The following is a 22,811-nucleotide window of genomic DNA, read 5'->3' on the forward strand; positions in this document are numbered from 1 at the left end:
TTAAGCGAGCCACGCGCTCTCTGCGTCCCGGGATCGCAGTGTCTAGGAAAGCACCATTGCCCCACCCACTTCTGGACTTTCTTGGTGTCGGGCGCTTTGCTTGCGTCTGTCTAATCTAATCTAATCTAATCTTGTGAAGGCCTTTTAATATTCCTATTTTGCAGATGACAAAGAGCAGCAAACTTGCCCCAGCTGACAAAAAATGTGCGATAGGATTCGGAACCGGGGCTCAGTATGCTGCCTCTTTTTTTTTTTTTTTTTAGTTAATTTTTATTTATTTATTTATGGCTGTGGTGGGTCTTCGTTTCTGTGCGAGGGCTTTCTCTAGTTGTGGCAAGCGGGGGCCACCCTTCCTCGCGGTGCGCGGGCCTCTCATTACCGCGACCTCTCCTGTTGCGGAGCACAGGCTCCAGACGCGCAGGCTCAGTAATTGTGGCCCACGGGCCCAGTTGCTCCGCGGCATGTGGGATCCTCCCAGACGAGGGCTCGAATCCTTGTCCCCTGCACCGGCAGGCAGACTCTCAACCACTGCGCCACCAGGGAAGCCGTATGCTGCCTCTTTTGTGGCTGCAAAAATTGGGATGGTGAAAGGAACTCAACATTTTCTAAGCTCCTACTGTGTGTGTGTAAAAGTTTCCACGCATTGTCTCATTTAGTACAACCTCTTTGGGAGTAATTGCTATCAACGTCCCCATTTAACAGATAAGGAAATTGAAGTAAGAGAGCTATTTTTCCTTTAAATCCGCCCAAGATTTTACAGGTGATCAAGTGGGATATGAACCCGGACAGGCTGACTCCAGAGCACCCTTTTTTAAACCGCTGCGAAGAGCCAAGCAGGGAAAAGCGGTTTGCAGACTGCTGTTCTGACTATTACGGCTGCGGCTGAGCCCGCGTGTGGGTCACGACCCGAGTGAGGGTGGAGCAGGGGTCACTGGGCGCCTGGCCCGGTCCAGCCGGGTCAAACCTCTGCTTGTGGACTCGGAGGCTGTGCCCCAGGCCCCGCCCCTCACCTGCTGGCCCCGCCCCTCGAACCAACCAAGAAAGTGGTCCGCGGGCGGGCGGGCCCAGGTGCAGGGGGGATGTGGGCGGGGCCTGGAGCGTGAGTGGCAGGCGCGGATGGGGCGAGGCGGGCGTGCGCAGTCGGCTCCGCCCCTCGGGCCTCGCGGCGGAGCCTGGTGGGCCGCTGGCGGCAGGGGCGGTGGCGGCGCTGGGGAGGGCGGGCCGGGGCGGGGCGGCTGGGCGGCGCCACGCTCGAGCCTAGCGTCCCGCTCCCATGGCCGCCCCCGGCTCCCTGCGTTGCCCCTTCTCCCCCGGGCCGCGCCCCGGGGCCCCGCACTGACGGCCCATGGCGCCGCCCGCCGCCCGCCTCGCCCTGCTGTCCGCCGCCGCGCTTACGCTGGCCGCCCGGCCCGCGCCCAGCCCCGGCCTCGGCCCCGGACCCGGTGAGTGACCGACTCCCCCCACCCCCCGCTCTGCCCGTCCTGCGCGGAGCCCGCCCGGGGGGCCCAACTCCCTCGCCCCTGCCTTCTGGGACTCCTTCTCCAGCCCCTCATCGACGCCCCTCAGACGGGGCGGCCCCTCTCCTCAGGACCTGGGACTCCCCCAGACTCCTCAGCTACGCCCTCGGTCGGCGCCCAGTCTGCCTCAGTACCTCCCAGACCCTTTCGCCAGGCTCCTCAGCGACGTCTCCCCGGCCGGGATGTCGCCTCTGTCTCAGGACCCGGCACCCCCAGCTCAAGTCCCTCAGCGACTCCCCCCCGGGGCCGGGACGCTCCCCCACCCCGCCTCAAGACGCTGCCCCCCCTCCCCAAGCCCCTCAGCGACACCCCGGGCCAGGATCCCCTCCGCAAGCCTCACAACGACGCCCCCAGTACCCCCTCCCACCCACGCCCGCGAACCCTGCGCCTACCCGCTCACGACCGGGTGCGGAGGCGACGGGAGCGGGCGCCCGGCCCCTCTGCCCGGTCCCGGCTGCACCCGCTTGCCCAACACTAATTTCTGAGTACAAGTCGTGAAAAGTAAAGTTGACCTGCCCGCCCTGCTAGAGGTAGACCTGGGTCCGGAGACGACCGGCTCTACCCAGCCAGAACGTTCCCTCCCTAGCCACCCCCCACCCCACCGGGGCCGCTTTGAACTTCCCCGTGACTCGGTGCAGGTCCAGCGTGGAGAGGGGAAGAAAGGAAGGGGTGATGGGAAACTTCTCCCCTACAGAGCTTAGGGTGCTTATCCTGACTTTAAACAGGGTAACCCGCTCCCCAGGCCAAGGTCAAGGCCAGGTCTTCCCAAGTGGGGCCCTAGACCAGGATGGAAGCTGGGACTTTGCTTAGCTTGCCCGAACACCCTTCCTTGCAGCAGAACTCTCCAAGGGGGCGTTGTCTGGCCCAGGTACATTTGTCCGCAGGTTGTTCAGGTGTTGAGAATTCGGCATTAATGGAAGGGACGGGAAAAGTGCATTACAGGTTTGCTGAAGTAAGAAAACCACCCTCTGGGTTCTCCACCCAAAGTCGCAGACTGTGATATTGGAGAGATGGATTTTGCTGATGAAAGAAAACTCCAGGTTGCTTTGTTTACTTACCAGCTTGGATTTGTGATAAAGATAAGGATTTAGTGTTGTCACTTACTATGTGACTTTGGGTTGTGCCTTCAGCTCTCTGAGCCTCAGTTTCCTCATCTGTAAAGGAGGGATGATGATAACTCCCTTGCAGGGTGTTGTGAAGATTATATCCCTTGCAGGGTGTTGTGAAGATTAAATGACGTACTGCAGGTAACACACCCACGTATAGCAGGCAGTCACTAAACATATTTAATACTTCTTTTTATAGTGCTTTACGGTTCACCAAGTGCTGGACACCTCCTTTGCCCTGGGAATGCTATGAGCTTCCAGTCTGATTAATCCCTGTAAAAGGCAAAGCTTGGCTTTAGAGTGGTAGAAGGGGGCTCTCCAAGTGCTATAAGCCTTAGGCTCAGGAAGTGGTTTCTGAGTGATCAGTGGCCTTCTAGGGGACAACTACAAAAACTTGTGCAGAAGTTTGATCACTTCTACTGTTTGCTGTATGTGGGGAATGAAGGAGGGACTTTCTGAGAGCCAGGATATGTCAACATAACTGTAACCTAGTAACCCCTTAGCTCCACTTTGCCATATGTGTGGTCAGGATTTAATGTCCTCTATGGAGAGAGAGGTATGGGTGGAAATAAACTGTTTCCTCTCCTGGAAAGGGCAGAGTAATAGCTCTGAAAAGTGTTCAGTGAACCAGCTGTGTGCTTATGCTTGTTGGAAGGTGGCACCCTCTCCTCAGGCACCTTTGCTTTGCTTGGAAGGGTCAAATGCAGCAGCTCTTATGTAGTTTGAACCTCAAACCTTGGTGTGTGTTTTTATTGGAGTCTGGGGTAGGGACAAATAAATAACCATTATGAAATGATTTATGATAAGTGGCCCACGTTCCCAATTCAGTGAGCCTCACCAGCTTTTTTCCCTCCCATCCTAGTACATCAGTGCCTTTGTGATTTCTCCTCTTTAGTTCCAGAGGCAGTTTTAGGGAGATACCACATGGTCTTCAGCATCACATCCTGTCTAGAGCCTACCCACTAGTTTTTAAAAATCCTTTCCAATAAAAAACACGTTTTACTCTGAGGATATGCCAAACTTGACATTTCATATTTTTGATACTGTAATTTTCTCTAAAATTTTGTGGATGGAAAAAATTATTTCAATACTTATATTCTGCATAATTTTGTAATATTTAAATTACTGGTGGTTTGCATTTTTGAATGCTGACTTTATAAAAAGTTAGCTCATTCCCTATCAGTGCTACTTCTAATTACAGTGTGTAGCCAACCCCAGATGACCTCCCTTCTCTTCATTCTTTGAGATTCTCTCCCTTCCTTCACAACTGATAAGGAGGAAGGTAGAGGTTAGTGAAACCTAGAGGTTAGTGAAATTCTAGGTTAGGAATCTAGACTCCCTTTTCAAGGAGGAAGGCAGCCAGGGCCGTGGGCTGATGGGCTCTCTGAAGTGAACTCCCATCTGGAATTTACTGACCTGCAGGGGACAGCCGAGAGGTAGGAAGAGCAGAGAAGGCTGAGTGGACTTCTGCTGTGAGTTTTCCGCCTAAGGCATATACCTGCTTGGGTGTTTCACCACATTTAGGGGCTTTCGGGTGTGCGTCAACTCTGGCTATGTTTGCTGTGAACAGCCTTTTATGCTCATCCTCCTCCAGCTCCTCATGTAGAATTTGTCCCATTAGACAGCAGTGTGTCTTGCCATAAAACCTATGAGTTCAGTTAACAGTGAGAGTTTCATACTGTACAGGGCCTTATCCCTCTTGGGGACTCCATCAATGTTGTATAGAATTACCTGTATACAACCCAGGGGCTGAGAGGAGTGAAGGGGACTAACGTGCATACCAGTTACTTTTATGTATTTTTAAGAAACAGGAAACTGTCAAAACTGACCTGGCATCAAAGAACTCTGATCTTTTTGTGAAAATTTTTGGCCCCTCGACAAAGCTGTTTAAGTGTTTGAGATATGCAGTGAGACCTTTTATAAATCTTAGAGCAAAAAGAAGTTCAATTTAGGCTCACTGCTAATAAACAGCAAGTTGGTACACTTAATATAGATATTATTGATACACTTACTTATGATTTAGCATATTTGGATCAAAAGCAATAAATGATGAAGGTAAAATATATTGCTTTAAATTGCTTCACAATATACAGATTAGGAATTTTGGGTGTTGGGCAATATACCATCTTTAGTTTAGAATTTTTGAGCCTATAATGCCATCTTAGGCTCTAGGTCAGGTAGGTGTCAGCAAACATTTTTTGTAAAGGGCTAGACAGTAAATAAGTTGGGCTTTGTGGGCCATGTACTGTCTGTTGCAGTACAACAGCTGCAGAATCTCAAAGAATGAAGAGAAGGGAGGTCATGTTTGTAGAGCAAAGCAGCCATAGACAAACTGTGAATGGATAGGTGTGGCTGTCTTCCAAGAAAACTTACATGGACACCGATATTTGAATTTCATGTGATTTCTTTTTAACAGTTTTTTAAAAATTTTATTTATTTTTGGCTGTGTTGGGTCTTCATTGTTGTACATGCGGGCGTTCTCTAGTTGCAGCGAGTGGGGGCAACTCTTTGTTGTGGTGAGCGGGCTTCTCATTGCGGTGGCTTCTCTAATTGCGGAGCACGGGTTGTAGGCCTGCGGGCTTCAGTAGTTGTGGCACGTGGGCTCAGTAGTTGTGGCTTGCAGGCTCTAGAGCGCAGACTCAGTAGTTGTGGCACACGGGCTTAGTTGCTCCGTGGCATGTGGGATCTTCCTGGACCAGGGCTCGAACCCGTGTCCCCTGCATTGGCAGGTAGATTCTTAACCACCAGGGAAGTCTAATGTGGTTTTTATATGTCACAAAATATTGTTCTTTTGGTTGTTTTCAACCATTTAAAAAGCATTTTTAGCTCATGGGCCATACAAAAATGGGCAGTGGGCCAGAGTTGGCCTGCAGGCTGGACTTGACCAAGTCCTGCTCTAGGTCCATATGTGTTGATTTTTTCCAGTGTTCACTGGTCTGGAAAAGTGACAAGGAGGCTTGCTGAATGAACCTTTTACCTTTTACTATAAACTAACTTTAAGAGGCATGGGAGAAATGGTTAAAAAGGTAAATTTTGTGTTAGGTATATTTTACCACAATTTAAAAAAAAACATATCGAGGGAGGGAAATTTCATACACATACATTTGGATCTTTAATAAGACTTTAAAAAATACTTTAAAAAGAAATTCAGTATGGTTCAGGGTGCCCTGCACAAAGAAAATAGAGCCTTCCTCGGAACCAGCCCATTGTTTGTTCAGCTATGCAGATGTTGCTTGGATCAAACTGTTGAGAGATTTGTTTCTCAGAGGAAAGCCCAGGCAGCAGGTGGCACCGGCCCTGAGACATTTAAAAAAAAAAAAAAAAACAGGAGAAAAAAAAGAAGAAAACAAACTTCTGTCACTTTCCTAAACAGTTGAATGGTTCTATTGTCATTTTTAAAATGGCCTTTAAAAAACAACAGTGTGCTTAGCATGGATGATTATTTTGTTTTAATTAAAACATTTTCGAAAAAAACAAAATGAAACACTCAAACATACCAAATTGATTGTGTTTGTACTGTGGAACAGTTAATGCAAAACACTTGCGAGAGGCTGTAAGTTTGGATCTGTAGTTTTTTCTTAGTTTTTGCCTCCTGAATAAGGATAACAGAGGAGGAAGTGAATGTGTTCCTTAGCAAACTACCTGTGCAGGTTTTGAGGTGAGGTCTCCTCAAGTCCCCTTTTGTCACCTGGCAGGTTAGTTTCTGGCTGGCTCACAGTGAATGGGTGAGAACGGTGACTGACATTCTTCCCCATTCATTTTGACCTTGAGTATCCAGGTGGAACCCGGAAGCATTAGTCTAGGAGAGGAGCCTGAGGTCACTCTGTTTTGTCCCCCTCTCTGTTGTCTTCAGTGTCATTCTCTCAAGACGGCAGTGCTTCTTCCCCAGACGTCGCCTCTGGGACATTATCCTCGATTCAGATTAAACAGGGAAAGGAAAGAGGCCGTTGTAGAAATATCAGAAGGGTGTCCATACTCCTCAAAAATAGCCACTCCACAGAAACCTGCCTTCTCGTCCTCTAAGGAAATTCCTTCCATCCCCCTTCTAATCCTCTTTCTAGGTAAGCACCTCCCTCTCCTGGACTTGCACCAGTTTGAAGAGGAATGAGGTTGGGGCTAGGAAGTACTTTACAGACAAAAGATTTGAGGCCACCTCACACGCAAGGCTGCCTCTCCCTCCTGCAGTTATGAGAGGGTACTTAATAACAGTACCCTCTCGGTGCTGCCCCTCTGCTGGGCCCAGCTTCTAGTTTCTCTTGCCACTGATTTAATCCCTGGCAAGTAGCCAAAGCATTAAACTTTTATTGTTCAATTTACCACGAGGGCGGGGCCCTGCTTCTAGTGGGCTGAGGAGGCTTCCAAACCCCAGTGTCACACCACATTAGCAACTTCAGACTTTGAGGGCTGGATTTCTTTCAGTTTGGTTAGATTCTTGGTTAGAACCAGAGCAGTATATTCACACTCAAAGTTTGAAAGCTCGGAAATAATAAAAACAGCATAGGCAACTTCTAAAGATGATACAAAGCAGTTGTGGTATTGACTTATAGGACTAACTCTAAACAAGAGTTAGAGTTTATTCTTTTAAACAGAAATGTTAAATGGCTGTCCACGTTCCTTGGTGTCCTAAAGTTGGATGAAAACATGGCGACCAAGTAGTTCTAGAACAGTAGGGATTGTTAACCAATGTCATCACAGTATGTAAATTACTTGCTGCTGTTCAATCTATAAAAATTCATCTTCAAAGAAAATTATTGGGCTGGTAAAAATATTTTTAATAATGACCACAGAAGCCATATTTGTTTTTCTTTGATGTTCTTCTGAAGACTTCTTCTGGTTTTAATCAGATTGTTCCCACATAAAATACAGTGGAAATCTACAATAATAAAATCCCTATTCCTATGTCTATGGGGAAATAAACAGGATGGGGACTGTCCTTTTAAGGGGCTTTCCCCTTCCTTTTCCCCAGACTCAAAGCCTCTATTACTGGTGGGTGTTTTGGCATCAGTTAAGGGCCTTCAATCCTTCCCTCCCTCCATGTTTTGCTCTTTCATTAAAGTGTTTCTGTTGTCTAATTATATCCTTTCAATCAAATTAGAGACTGCAGCATCTGGTGAGGGCCGTAACTGCTGCCATCTGCACCTCGTATATACAGGCCTTTTCAGCTGAGAATCACTCAACTTCCAAATGGCAGGAAGAGATTTGGAAAAAGTTTAGTTGGAAGGGAGGTTAACTTAAAAGGAACATCTTCAAAGGCTGGGTTCGATGCCCTGCTTGCTGTGATGTGTGCACTGCCATGCAGAGCTTCATCGGCTTGGCTCACCGAAGATTCTTCTCTAGTGCTTCTGGCAGATGAAGGGTTTCTGATTGTCTTAGCTGAAATGACTAGTCCTCTCATCCTTGTTATGGGCTTGAGGCAGCCCCGGGGCGAGCTGAAAATTTCTCCCTTGAGAAGAATCTTTTGTTATGTGACCACCGGTTGGTTAATGAATCTGACACTTTCTGTTTATTTGACCATTTCTTCTAACTCAGTGGTTTCAACTAGAGGAGATTTTTTGCCCCCAAGGGACACTTGGCAGTATCTGGAGACATTTTTGCTTGTCACAACTCACTGTACTGTGGGGAGGGGTGTGCTACTGGCATCTAGCAGGTAGAGAGGCCAGGGATGCTGCTTACGATCCTGGAATGCACAGGACAGTGGCCCCCTTCCCCCCCCCCCCCCAGAATTATCCAACCTGAAACGTCAGTAGTGCTGAGGTTGAGAAACAGTGTCCTAATTATATTATTCTTTTACCCTTCCCTTCACTGTGGCCTCGAAGTAGGCAACTCTGATCAGCATCTTTTTTCACTCTTAAGAAAATAGATTCTTCATTGTCCATATCTAAACTCCTTAAGCATTTCCGTGAACAGTGTTTCAAAAATCTTAATGGAGTAAGGTCTGTGGGTCACCGTATGTTTCCACTCTGGTAAGAGTGCCAGATTAAATACAGGACACTCAATTAAATTTGAATTTCAGATAAACAGTAATTTTTTGTGTTTGTCTCATGCAATATTTGGGAATACTTATCTTTAAAAATCATTCGTTGTTTATCTGAAATTCAAATTTAACTGGGCATTCTGTACTTTCATTTGCTAAATCTGACAACCCTACTCTAGATCCATGAAACATTACATGAAACTTTAAACCTTTGACTAGCAAATCAGTCTGTTGGCCACCATCTGCCCTTATTGTTCTGGGTGACTAGAGGTGACAGCAACGCTTGTTCTTGTTTTTAAGTCAGTGCTACACTGAGACTTTCCTTCTGCCTCAAGCTGTCTCCATGGCCAGAACTTCTGAAACTTGTCACTTGAGTCATATTTTTATCTTGGGACCAACCAACAAACGCTTATCAAATGCCTACTGTATGCCCAGCATCTCCGACTAGGACTCATCCCTGTACCAATTCTTAGAAGACGACAACTTTGTTGCTTCGGGTTTTACTTTAAAGATGTGCTCTAGAGATACGCTGTCTACCTGGCAGTCAGCTAGCTCCCCATTCAAGGACTGTTGTATTATTTGCCCATCCCACGTCAGCCAAGGGGAGCTGAATAGCCCAGAGCCTGGCTTCCATGGAGCATTGGCTGCCCTCCAGGGCTCCATTATTGGGGAACTTTCTCGCCCTCTGAAATTAAAAATAGGGTACAGGCAATACTGATGAAAGTTGTCCAAAAGCTGGATTATATTAGTTTATTTTATCTCCTTTTTAGTCTGACTGAGAGCTTCAGACAGCGTGAAATAGTGTTGCTCAAGTGATGGTGAGGCAAGGTGTAGATTTGAGCCAGGTGTCTCCCATTGAAAGCAAACTCAATATCAACATGAGTATTCATTACAAAGGGGGTCGCTTATTCCCTATTACAAATAGCTCTACCATGGATTCCATTTAAATAGCAGACTCCCCTGGTTTAAATAGCAAGCATTTGATTTTCAAATACTTGATTTATATAAGCTTTCCTGGAACTTCTCCCAGGTCATTGCTAGGTAGGGCATGATAGCTAGCCTGGAGGCACAAATTGGTGAGGAAACCAGGGCACTCTGAACATGTCTGTCATGGGTTTTTCCCCCTAGCCCTCCATACATCTGCTTCCCTCATTCAACAAAAGTTTGCCAGGCACGTTCTGTGTGGTCTGTAGTTGCTGAGAATACAAAGATGAGTGAAGAAACTTACGGGCTAGTGGAAGCAGGGCCAGGTGCTTCTTGAGCAATTATAGGTCAAGCTGATCAAGTCTTAGAAGAGCTGGGGCAGCAGATGCTGTGGGACTTGTTTTAGAGCCTCTGGTTTCCATAGGAGTATAGTGCTATCTCCTCTAGACCCTGAGCTTTCAAATAGTTCTCCATCTTTTGTCTTTTTTGTTTCCTTTAGAGTTGATTTATAATGTACTAAGTTATTGCCCATCAGAGAACTGGACTTTGAGCTTTAAAACATCTTATTGTGCTTCCCTTTTCCTTATGTGAAAACTCTAGTGTGAAATTTTATTTCAAGATTGAAGAGGATATTTATAAATAAACATCTAAAGTAGATCCATTTATACTCAAACATTACACCGAGAGAGGTGCCATCACCACACCGTGATAGAATATGTTCTGTTGGTATTGGCAGTAAAGTCCATGGTTAATTAATGAAATGTTTTTCTTAGAGTTCTGCTGAGCTAGTGACTTCTAACTGAGTGAGTCCATGCTTTCACTGAGGCTTGGCCTAATCTCTCTGTATATGTTACAGAACTAGATGTTGATAGGTTAATGGTCATTCTTTCTTAAGAACTATCTCCTGGTCTTCAATTTGATGAGTGTACTTGTATATAATATCCTAAATGATGAATGTAAGTTCCTCAAGCACTACTGCATGTTCATGGTGACTCTTCCTGGCAAAAACACATGTCCTTCACAGTGACAGCCACGGCATGCTTTCCAGTGGGTCCTGCCTGGGTAGGAGTGGAACATATTCAAGATGAGAGCCAGATGGGAAGAGTGGTACCCAAGCAGCATTGCATTCTGGGCCTGCTCTGCCTCAAGGATTATCTATTTTTCCAATTTTTATATAACAAATAGTAAGGACCCCTCTCTGAAGTGTTTTCGTGGGTCTTCTGAATTTAAACCTATTGTCTATTGCTTACGATATGTTCAGTTTTTCTTAAAATAGTCTTTTAATTAAGTATTTATCTGTTAATAGAGATGAATAAACTGGAGATTCAAATAGAAGACCTCAGGTCTCCTTCCAAAAGTATGAATTCTTTAGTTAAAATAACTTTGAGAGGTATGGCCTTTTCTTCTGACATTGTTCCCATGAATGAAAAGGAAGATCTAAAAGATATTTTAATGGAAAAGCAACTGATAAATAATTGCAGTGATTATTTTTGTGGTAATTCTACTTTGGGCAAAAGTACAAAAGTACTTTGTCCTCTGGTCATTTGAACTGTGAATACGTAGTCCAAGAACATGGTAGGTGAATGTCTGTCTTGACTTTAGATGACTGAATTTATGGCTGATTGAGTTTGTTTATCGTTCTTGAAAAGAAACTAAGGTAGATTAATTGTAAAACAACATGTTAGTAAGTATTTTCAAGATGTCCTTTCAAAAAATTTTGCTTTGGGAAATTTAGAACATATTCAAAAATAAAAGTGTAAGGAAGTCGTGTGTATCCATCTTCCAGCTTCCACAATCATAAACCAAGGCCAAAGTATTTCATCTCTACCTCTTTCATCCCCCCAACTAGATTATTTCATAACAAATCTCAGATATCATATCATCTTATCTGTAAATATTTCAGTATGTATCCCTAAAGGATAAGAACTCCTTTCAAAAACATAGCAACAGAGACTTCCCTGGTGGTCCACTGGGTAAGATTCCGTGCTCCCAACGCGGGGCTGGGTGGGGGGGCCTGGGTTTGATCCCTGCTCGGGGAACTAGATCCAACATGCATGCTGCAAGTAAGAGTCCGTGTGCCTCAACTAAGAAGTCCACACACCGCAACTAAAAAAAAAAAAAAGGATCCCACATGCTGCAACGAAGCTCCCACGTGCCACAACTAAGATCTGGCGCAACCTAAATAAATGAATAAATATTTTAAAAAACCAAACATAGTAACAGTACCACTACCATTATCACAACTAAAATTTTAGCAATAATTTCTTAATATCGTCAAATATCCAGTCAGTAATCAGTTTTCAGATATCCCTGGTTGTCTCATTGGTGTTTTTATCATTCAAAGCAGGACCCAAGCCAGGTACAGTTAGGTGATGTGACTTTTGAGTCTCTATTAATCTAGAGGCTTCTCCTCTTTTTCTTTTTTTTCTTGAAATTTATTTGTTGAAGATGTAGTTTCTTCTAAACAAAAAGAGTGCTTAAGTGCCTCTTTCAGAGGGAGGTCCCACATGGAAGGTGAGTTATTTTTTTCCATAGAATTCTCACTTCCATTAGAGAAATGGGTAGAATTAGAGAATTTTAAGCCTGGGAGAGATTTTAGCCATCAATCCTTTCCTGTCACACTCCCTCAGACTTTTGAGCCTCAGTTCTATTTTGGTAGAATCTTGAAATTAGAGTTTAGAGTGAAGGGATATTGAGACCACCTGTCTCAAATCCTCTTGTTTCACCAGTGAAGAAATGGAGCCCCAAATCCAGGTGATTTCTTCAAACCCCACAGTGTCAGCTACTCATCTGGTGTTATTTCCCCTTTCTTCCAGTGATTCTCAATATGTACCATGTGTATAGAAGGCCCCTTCCTCCTACCCTCTCTCTAAGTAATCTAGGTGATCTAGACCTGATCACCTGCCTCCATGTAATCATGGGAATCTCTTCCCTTGGGGAGCCATCGGCGTTAAAGACGCAGAGTGTCTTCTCACAGGCTCAGCTGTGTTAGGATGGGAAAGTCTGGGAACCCCTGCCTTCCCAAGGCCACGTGCTTCTTTACCATGGGGTTCCACACAACTGAAATAAGCATTCCTGAAGTGCTTTTGAGTGTCTGAGGGCAAAAGGTGATTTTGCCAGGAACCATAGGCTTTGAAGACCTACCCATGAGTTCCCACTGGACACCAGTCTGTACTGGAAACCCAACAGAGCAGCAAGTGTGTTGTGCAAACATCTGACAACACTCTTGTGTTGCCCTCTAAATATTAAAAGGAGCTTTTTCCACCTAAGCCTTGTATTTCTATAATCTACCCACCTACCAAATTTTATAGATGTCTTTAAAAGAACAGATGTTCCCACTGGAAAATGTTTTCTGCCTTCTTATTTTAAGATGCCATAATTCAATTTAATGCTTATTGATTCATGTTGATTTCAAACTAGGCTAAAACCAGCCAGATTCTTCCAACATAGGATCAATAGAGATGCTGAGTAGTCCTACATGGATGGAACAGAAAGTCAGCTTTGATGGATTAAAAACAGTGACTCTCACAAACATCATATAATAGAGATCTAACTAGTAATTAGCTACCAGAAAACCAGGAAAATTCAAGACTCAATATGAGAAAAACCTCAATAGTATGGTTTCAGGCAAACAGTGTAGTTAGGAATGACCTAGTTATAGAGCTTCATTGAGAACTTATTCTTCAACTTTATTAGATGTTATCAAGGAATAGAATGTCTTTTGCTTTCCTTCCACCATCTCATATATGTCAAGTTTTAATTATTTTAAAACACATCGTTATAGTTTTAAACATGAACTTTAAAAACGCAGTGCACATGCAACCTGTCAGGAGTTAAATTGCCTGGTTCTCTTAACTTAGCATTTTCCTCACTTATAATAAGTACAGATATTGAATTATGTGATTTCAGTAGCATATATAAACAGAGATGTGTTTCATCCCACAGTTCAAATTTTGATTAAGAAAAACATGTACCTTTTTTCCCTTACTTTTTATCCACTGAATGCTGGGATTCAACATAGGGTTCAAACCATATATATTTTTCCTATCCTGATGGTAGCCTGATAACTGCCCATTAAATCACTAGGTAGACAGACTTTGGGAATTGTATTGTGGAAAATGTATCTGGGAATATTTCTAGGTCCTCTACAGGTCATGCCTCTAAATCAACTGAAATCTTCAAATAATGTTACATACAGCATGCGAGTATGAGAGCCTATGGAATTTGAGGGATAAATATCAAAGTTTTGAATATATATGCCATCAAGTCAATCAGTCTTTATACCAACCCTTCTAAATTCCAAACATAATAAACAATAATAGTTTTATGAGAGAAAACTCAAGCTTGCTTTTATTAGCAATGGGGAATATTGAACTTTCACCCAGACATGGTCTTTGTCCTCAGATCTTCCTACCATGGGGATGACCTCCAGGCCTTCATGCAGCAGCAGGTCCTGCAGAAAACAGTTGGTCTGCACAAAACCATTTGCTCAGAGATTCTCACCCAAGATTTGTATACCCTAATGTGATTCCATATATCTCAAGAGAATTTCAATGAAATTAGCATCTCCAGTTTTTTTTTTAATACATTTATTTATTTTATTTATTTATTTTTGGCTGCGTTGGGTCTTCATTGCTGGGCGCGGGCTTTCTCTAGTTGAGGCGAGCGGGGGCTACTCTTTGTTGCCGTGCACGGGCTTCTCATTGCAGTGGCTTCTCTTGTTGCGGAGCACGGGCTCTAGACGCATGGGCTCGGTAGTTGTGGCTCGTGGCTTCTAGAGCGCAGACTCAGTAGTTGTGGTGCACGGGCTTATTTACTCCGTGGCATGCGGATTCTTAACCACTGCACCACCAGGGAAGCCCGCATCTCCAGTTTTTAAAAATAAATGCCATGGGCTTCCCTGGTGGCGCAGTGGTTGAGAATCTGCCTGCTGATGCAGGGGACATGGGTTCGAGCCCTGGTCTGGGAAGATCCCACATGCTGCCGGGCACCTGGGCCCGTGAGCCACAACTACTGAGCCTGCGCGTCTGGAGCCTGTGCTCCGCAACAAGAGAGGCCATGAGAGTGAGAGGCCCGCGCACCGCGATGAAGAGTGGCCCCCCGCTCGCCGCAACTAGAGGAAGCCCTCGCACAGAAACAGAAGACCCAACACAGCCAAAAAAATAAACAAATAAACAATAATTAAAGGTGCTAATAATTTAAAAAGTAAGGTAACTTAAAAAATAAAATAGGGCTTCCCTGGTGGCGCAGTGGTTGAGAATCTGCCTGCTAATGCAGGGGACACGGGTTCGAGCCCTGGTCTGGGAAGATCCCACATGCCACGGAGCAGCTGGGCCCGTGAGCCACAGCTGCTGAGCCTGCGCGTCTGGAGCCTGTGCCCCGCAACGGGAGGGGCCGCGATAGTGAGAGGCCCGCGCACCGCGATGAAGAGCGGTCCCTGCACCGCGATGAAGAGTGGCCCCCACTTGCCGTAACTAGAGAAAGCCCTCGCACGAACTGAAGACCCAACACAGCCAAAAATAAATAAATAAATAAATAAAGTAGCTATAAAAAAAAAAAAATTAAAAAAAAAAAAAAATAAAATAAAATAAAATAAAATAAATGCCATATGCCATATTTTGGAGGGTTTTGGTGCTGGAGAAAAATATAAGGAATCGCCAACTTAGAAAAGTAGAATTAATCCCGAGTGCTTTGATGCCAGCCTTGGAAGTTTTTATTAAGGAGTTTTCTTCTGTATTTACTAAGTTTTTGTCAGGCTTGTGTCTAACTTAACAGCTGTTTTCATTCAATCCCCAAAGCAAAAGATTTGCAGTTTTCTGATGGAGAGGAAGGTCCAAGCAGAGATGAATGGAATGGGTTCCAACTGGAGAAGACAGGGAGGAAATAAAAGTGCTTTCACAGCTTATTATTCCTCGCTTTTCAAAACACCTTCTCCCTTACCTTCTGAGACCCACATGCTTCCTTAGCTTTTCTCCCACCTCCCAGGCTGCACATCACTGCTGGGCCCCTCTCTTTCCAGGCCTGAAACATTGCAGGGCCCCAGGGCTCAGCCCCAGATGTCCTCTCTCTCCACGCAGGTACTGTTACCTCCACACTGTGGATCTAGCCTTGGCTTCTTTCCTCAACTCTAGGCTCATCTAGCCATCTGCTTACTCTGTATCTCCATCCAATTTTCCTATCCAAAACCAAAGCCTTGATTCCACCCCAAGATATTCTGTGCCTCTTGGGTCCTCCCCACTGTAGTAAATGGCAGCACTGCTCATCCAGCTGCTCAGTGTTGTACCTAACTCCTCTTTCTCTGGGACCCCAGCAAATACTATTGGTTCTACCTTCAGAATATGTCCGGAATCCGGCACTTCTTCCTATCCTTCAGCTACCAGCCTGGCCCAAGCCATCCTTCTTTCCAGCTCATCCTTCTGCAGTAGGCACCTAACTGGTCTCCCTGCTGAGTGCTTAGCCGTCTCTACATAGCTCTTCCTCCACCCAGCAGCTACAGTTCTACTAAAAGATAAGTCAGATCGTGTCATTTCTCTGCTCAAAGCCCTCCAATGACGTCCTGTCACTCTTAGAACAAAAGCCAAAATCTAATTTATACGACCCTCAAGACTTTACATGTCCTGGCCTTGCCTGCCTCCTCCTCCTCTTCATTTCCCACCACCCTCCCCTGCACTGACCCTACCTGGTCGGATCAGAGGAGCTGCCTCACAGTTCCCCAAACCTTCCCCAGCACATTGCTGCTTGCGGGGGGGTTTGCACTGGCTGTGCCCTCTGCCCGGAAAGCCCTTCCCGTGTCCTTTACGTTGTTCGCTTCCTCCCCTTGTCCACATCTCCCCTTGTCCTCCCCTCATCTCCTCTCCAGGCCTTTCCTGACCCACCTCTTCTAAAAGAGAACCCCCACCCTTCCATCTCTGTCCCCTAACTCCATTTTCCCTTGTAGCACTTCTCACTAGCTAGTGTTAATTTTGATTGGTGTATTATGAGCGTGAAGCCCTGTGAGCATGTGAGCGCTAGGAACACAGAGTGTTCACCACTGCCGTCCCAGTGCTGTGAACAGTGCCAGACACATAGTAAGTGTTGAGTAAATATTTGTTGAAGTAATGAATAATATCGTAGACATTAGATTTATCACCTTTGCTTGTTCTCTTTCACTGAATGCATAAATATTACAACCAGCCATGTGATATTTTATTTTTTATTGGTTTAAGCCACACCTTGCTTGTCTAGCCAAAGCTTAGGCCAGTTTCATAGTGGTAGGAAACAAGGGAGGCAGGGTCCTCATTACCTAGTGCACACCCCAGTATTCTGATGAAATCAAGATGCACACATAACTTTAATCCAGAACGTTCAAGTTTGTTTTTTTTTCCCCCCACCACAATTGACATGCACTGGACAAGTCTGTTAAAAAATAATTGTCAAATCTGGTAACACTGCCTCCATTTCCCTAGCGTAGCTAAGAACAAGACTGGGTCTAGGAGGAATAGACTAAAGCAAACAGGCCTGCTCTTACCCACTCCCTCTCTCAGATGCCACCTCATTCCATTCCTGAGGGCTGACACTTGTGTGTATGGCTACCACATTCTTTTGTGTTACAAATCAAGTCATCTGAGTCTCTGGGAACACCGACCCCCCTGCCCTGCAGGTTGCTGTCTATTGCTAAGGCTTTCCAGTGGTTGGCCAGCATTTCTGGCTCCCAAGCCACTCCTTTGTTGAATTAATGAATAATATCTCCTACCACTTTTGATAGGAGAAAAAGATGTATTAACACATAGCAATTAAAATTCTAGCAATTGGCAAAGATTGGCTTGATGTTCTTAGAATCATCACTTGGGCAGCTTTCTAGAAATATAGGTTCCCAGGTCCCACTCTAACCTTGGGATTGGGTAGGGTTCTGGTGTGGTGTGTACACACACACACACACACACACACACACACACACACACACACACACACACCACGTGAGTCTCTCTCTCCCTCTTTCTCTCTAGCAGATCATATATATTCCTAGTGATAATAAGTGCTATGAAGCAAGCAAATGAAGGGCAGAAAAACAGGAGTGGAGATGGTGGGGAAGGGTTTTCTGAGGAGGTAATATTTAGTCTGTGATGGGAAGTATTAGGGAAAGAACGTTTCGGGCAGGAAATAGCGTGGTGTGTTTACAGAATTAAAAGCAGACGAGTGTGGCTGGAGCACAGCACGTGATGAGGGGAAGAGCTCGGGCCGGTGGAGGGAGGGCCTGGGGCCACATTGAGGGGGCTTCACAGACAAGGATGACGGCTTTGGGTTTTGTTCCCAGTGCTCATGTTTTCCTGGGAACTTTGAGCCCTGTGCAGAGAATGCGTTGCGGGAGCACGAAAGTCGAAGCTGTGAGACCTGAACAGGACCGTATTGTCCTCCGATGGTGAACAGGAAGAAGGTGGCAGCACCCAAGATGGAGAGGAGAGTGGGGTTTCAGGGAACATATTTGAAGAAAGTCAACAGGGCTTGCTGATGAGCAGAAAGGGGGTGAGGAAGAGCATGGGGAAAGCAAGGATGATGCCGAAGCGTTCTATCGGAGGCAGTATAGGGTGTGATCGAGTGCCCCAGGTGCCTCATCTGTGAAATGGGAGTATTAAGGGACCTCCCCACTGGGTTGGTGGTGAGTTGATGTAAAGCACTTAGCGCAGAGCTTGGCACACGGTAGAACACTCTAAACATCAGTTACCTTTGAACTTTTTTATTTATGCAGACTCTTGGTGGAGGGCTCAGTTGTCTTGGAACATGATGAGTTGCACTTCTCGTAACATGTAAATGTCACACCAGGCACGATAAAGTGCTACGGTGTCCTGTGCCGCCTGGGAGTCCAGGTTATTTTGGCTGTCCATAAAACCGGACTGTTCCAGACAAAACACAGGGCCCAGATAGGGAGAGGAAGGGGGTACAGGAAGAGAGATGGTTAGCAGGTAGATTTCAAATAGTAAAAGGAATATCTTTCAGAATATAGATGTGCTTGTGTTGTGCACATGCTTAGGCCAGAGGAGGCACATGCACTGCACCAGGAGCCGGCAGTGAGAGTCCTTCATACCGGAAGTCGTGGGTCAGCACATGCCAGGAGAGGGAAAGAAATAAAGCTAAGAATGTTAGTGTAACTCCCCCAGATTGTCAGGTTCCTAGTGATACATCTTAAAAAAGTGTTTGAAGTGCTTCTGTCAGTTTCAACTAAGCTAATTTTTAAAAATTGCTCTTTGTACTGTGCCTTTCTCATGAACCTCTGTGAATTTAATGCATGCAACATGTGGGGGGAAATCCTCTCAGCTAAAGTTCCCATCCCCCCCCCCAAAGTCTGAGAGGCAGATTTGATTTGATTTGATTTGATTTGATTTGGCTGCGTTGGGTCTTCGTTGCTATGCGCGGGCTTTCTCTAGTTGTGGCGAGCAGGGGCTGCTCTTCGTTGTGGTGCGCGGGCTTCTCATTGCGGTGGCTTCTCTTGTTGTGGAGCACGGGCTTTAGGCATGCGGGCTTCAGTAGTTGCAGCACGCGGGCTCTAGAGAGCAGGCTCAGTAGTAGTGGTGCATGGGCTTAGTTGCTCCGCGGCATGTGGGATCTTCCCGGACCAGGGCTCGAACCCGTGTCCCCTGCATTGGCAGGTGGATTCTTAACCACTGCACCACCAGGGAAGTCCCTGAGAGGCAGATTTTAGAAGCACATTGCTGCACCTGCAAAGATTTTGTCATTTTATTAAACGGACCTCAGACTATGTTGAATGTGTCCTATAGGAACGAATTTTAGAAAGAGGTGAGAGAAAATGCCAACTCAGCCCCTGCTCCCTCCTGTTGACTGTCTGTTTTGTGGCACCTCTATCTCAAACAGCGTGGGGAGGACTGTTCTTCATTACCAGGGAATGTGAGTCATTCCCAGACTTGTGTGATTGGGATTCCAAAACGTTGCTGTATCTGATGGTCTTATTAAATCCAAGTGTCAGTGCAGCCTTTCAGACTGTAGGGGAGAGCTCAGTTACAGCTGGTGACCTGGTTCTAGTTACCACACAGAGATGCTGGCAAGAGCAGTGACCCCCTCCGAGCACCCAGAGTTCCTCACGGATGGCTGTTACCAACTCTTCCCAGATTTGGGGGTTTCCCGGTTCACTCCATAGGCTTCATTACAGTTCAGCTCCCTGTTTATATCCTAGTTGGGATCTGTATACTTTAGGGGAAAATGTCCTAGTGTCTGTAGACAAGTGAGTGCCAAGATGAGCCTAGCATTTGGAGGGTACCTCGTTTCAGATTTCCTCAGCCCTACCAATGTTAAATCCACTGTGTCCAGGATCTAGCAAGACACTATCCATTTCTAGCTTGGTCCAAACAAAACAAATAAAACATCAAGCAAAGAGGGAGGAAGCTATAGATGTTGCCAGAAAATTAGTTTGCTCTGTCTTTTCTTTCTCCTAGAATGTTTCACAGCCAATGGTGCAGATTATAGGGGAACGCAGAACTGGACAGCACTGCAAGGCGGGAAGCCATGTCTGTTCTGGAACGAGACTTTCCAGCATCCATACAACACTCTGAAATACCCCAACGGGGAGGGGGGCCTGGGCGAACATAACTACTGCAGGTAAGATGGGGTTGCACAGTACTTAAAAAAAGCTCTGGTCTCCTCTTCCCATTTCTTCTGGCCTTGCTCACAACAGGGAAAGCTTCTTGGTATTCTTTTGCCCAACTCACAAGGCCTTTCTTGTTACTGTTTTAAAAATCTTCCTCCCAAAACTGCGCTCGCACACACACAATCTACCCGCTCTTTTCAACTTGGGTTGCTTTGATACTGGTTTTCAGAGCTCTGCTTTCCTGTCTGATATCTTCCATGTCTCTTTGGGAGGGTTTTCTTAGTTGGCCCAGAAGACAGTGCACAAACAGCAGAGCTTCTTAAGCTGCTGTGAATGTCATGGGCAAGCAGAGCACCATCTGTGACCCAAACCTCCCTCTGCTTCTGAGCAAAGGAAGCTGCCCTGCGTTGTACCACCTCCTGCCAGCCCAGGACCACCTTGCTCTGGGAGCAGCTGTAGCCATCAGATTTGTGCTGTCTCCTTCTTTTCAGCAGACTAAGGTGTTCCTTTGCTCTTTCACCTCCTGTCTGACCCTCGCAGGGGCTGAGATCCATGGTGCTTCAAGCATGTACTTGTGACTGGGGAGATGATCCATGGCTTTGATCAGATTCTCAAAGTTGTCAGTGATCCAAAACAAGTTGAGAATCACTGGTCAGTAGGGACCAGAGCACCCTTGGTTATAGCTACGTTTTAGCTATTTATACCCAGGATCCTGGTAACATGACTCATGGGTCAGCCATGTGTTGAATTTAATTATTAATAGGACAGGTGCAAAGGCAGCCTCTTGAGCCATTGGGACAGGGAAAAATGATCACCGAACTACTCTTTGAGCTACACACTGTGCCCCCAGTGCTACCAGAATGTTGGAATCTCAACCATGGCACTGTTGACCCAGCTGAGACAACATATTTATACCTGCATTGCATGGGCCACAGTGTTTACCTACTGCCCTTTCCAGGTACCTTTGCTAACACCCTAGGACCCTTGTGCTTATCTTGAAGTCTCAAGGCCTGTAGTCCATGTTTATCCCTGTGCCTTCAGCTCTTTGCTTCACCTTGGTTCTAATGTGTACCAACTGGCCATTCCCCCATCGTTGCTGTTGCACTATTTTTTTAGTTTGTTATTTGATTGCTATATTTTATATGTTACATTTTATTATTTGTTTGCTATAAAAGTATTAAAAGTTTTTCCAAAAAAAAAGTTCTCAAACACAACAGATACATATATTGTTTAAATAAAAGTCCCCATTTTTGGGCTTCCCTGGTGGCGCAGTGGTTGAGAATCTGCCTGCCAATGCAGGGGACACGGGTTCAAGCCCTGGTCTGGGAAGATCCCACATGCCGCGGAGCAACTAGGCCCGTGAGCCTGCGCGTCTGGAGCCTGTGCTCCGCAACAAGAGAGACCACGATAGTGAGAGGCCTGCGCACCGCGATGAAGAGTGGCCCCCGCTTGCCGCAACTAGAGAAAGCTCTCACACAGAAACGAAGACCCAACACAGCCAAAAAATAAATAATTAAATAAATTTATTTAAAAAAAAAAAAAAGTCCCCATTTTACCTCTTTCCTCCCAAATCCTCTCCAACAAGGCCTACTTCCCAGAGGTAACAATTTGTATACATGCTATTTCACATTTCTCTATCATTTGTATTTTATTGTTAACATTACACATGCTCATTAAAGAATTCTTTGTTGTTTTATTTTCAAAGTTATACATGTTCATTATTTTTTTCTTGCATAATTAAAAAAATTAACCCCACTCCACTTCTGGCTTATTTCCTTCCCCTAGTTTTCCTATTCATGGGAATAGTTGGCTTGGGTTGGGAAGAGTATTTAGGAAGAGAAACCAGTGTTTGTTTTTTATTTTTACATAGTTACTTATCTTATTGTTCTAAAGTGTCTCTTGGTATTAGGCTGTTGGTTTATTCAGTTATATTATTGTGTTATTCTATTATATTATTCTGTTGCCTTCTATCAAGCAAGCCTTCTCAGACATGCTCCTGACTTTAAGGTAAATTTTAAATTTCCAATGAGTTTTAATTTATCTGAAAAAAAAATCTTTTCTTATAGATTAGTACCCAGTTCTACCACTAGGCTCTCAGAAATGCACCAGTAAATATCCATTAAGAAAACTGAGAGCGGGGGACCACCTTCCTCCTGAGCCTTGGCTGGCTGCGGTCCTCTCCTTTGATTTGATGGAATGTACCAGACCTGAACTAACAATTTATCCTTCAAAAAAAGGGATACTGAAATTGTCGATTATTATCACATCAGGGAGCTGGGGCCTTTCATTTTAGCACTGCAGCAGAGTCAAAGATGAATTTGCTTGTTCTTTTTTTAACCTATTCCGATGCTTTTCAAAATGGTTTTGACATTGATAACAAACAGTTGTTTTCGAAAGCCTTTACCAAATACTACATCAAAGCCGAACACTGAATAGAGGGAGGAAAATGACAGTGAAACTGTTTAAAGAAGGGCTTTGTACAAATTCTCCGACTTTGATTTCTCAGCTGACATCCAACACCCTGTTTGTCTTATGCGATGTTTCCAGACCCATCCCAGTTGAGATGTCTGTGAGATGGCGAGTGATGGGAACGTGCTTCTCTGGCTCCACATATCTGGACTGGGGGGAGGCAGAGAGGCCGGGACAGCAGGGTTGGCACTGGTACCTGCCTTTGGGCACAAAAAATAAAAGGACCCTTTGTGCTTCAGGGCAGC

The 22,811-nt window shown here is 45.4% G+C and overlaps 1 protein-coding gene across 2 annotated transcripts in view; it reads left to right on the forward strand.

The window, feature by feature from the left end:
* The first annotated feature begins 1,233 nt into the window (after nt 1-1,233).
* Nucleotides 1,234-22,811, forward strand: part of KREMEN1 (kringle containing transmembrane protein 1) — a 65,332-nt gene continuing 43,754 nt past the window's right edge. For both annotated transcript variants that reach the window (XM_057526535.1, XM_057526536.1), the window contains exons 1-2: nt 1,234-1,442; nt 19,946-20,108. In XM_057526535.1, coding sequence (XP_057382518.1) covers nt 1,346-1,442; nt 19,946-20,108 — 260 coding nt within the window. In that variant the 5' untranslated portion in view covers nt 1,234-1,345. The remainder of the gene's footprint in view (nt 1,443-19,945; nt 20,109-22,811) is intronic.

Source organism: Balaenoptera acutorostrata, chromosome 13 (assembly GCF_949987535.1).
Source record: "Balaenoptera acutorostrata chromosome 13, mBalAcu1.1, whole genome shotgun sequence".
Lineage (NCBI taxonomy): Eukaryota > Metazoa > Chordata > Mammalia > Artiodactyla > Balaenopteridae > Balaenoptera > Balaenoptera acutorostrata.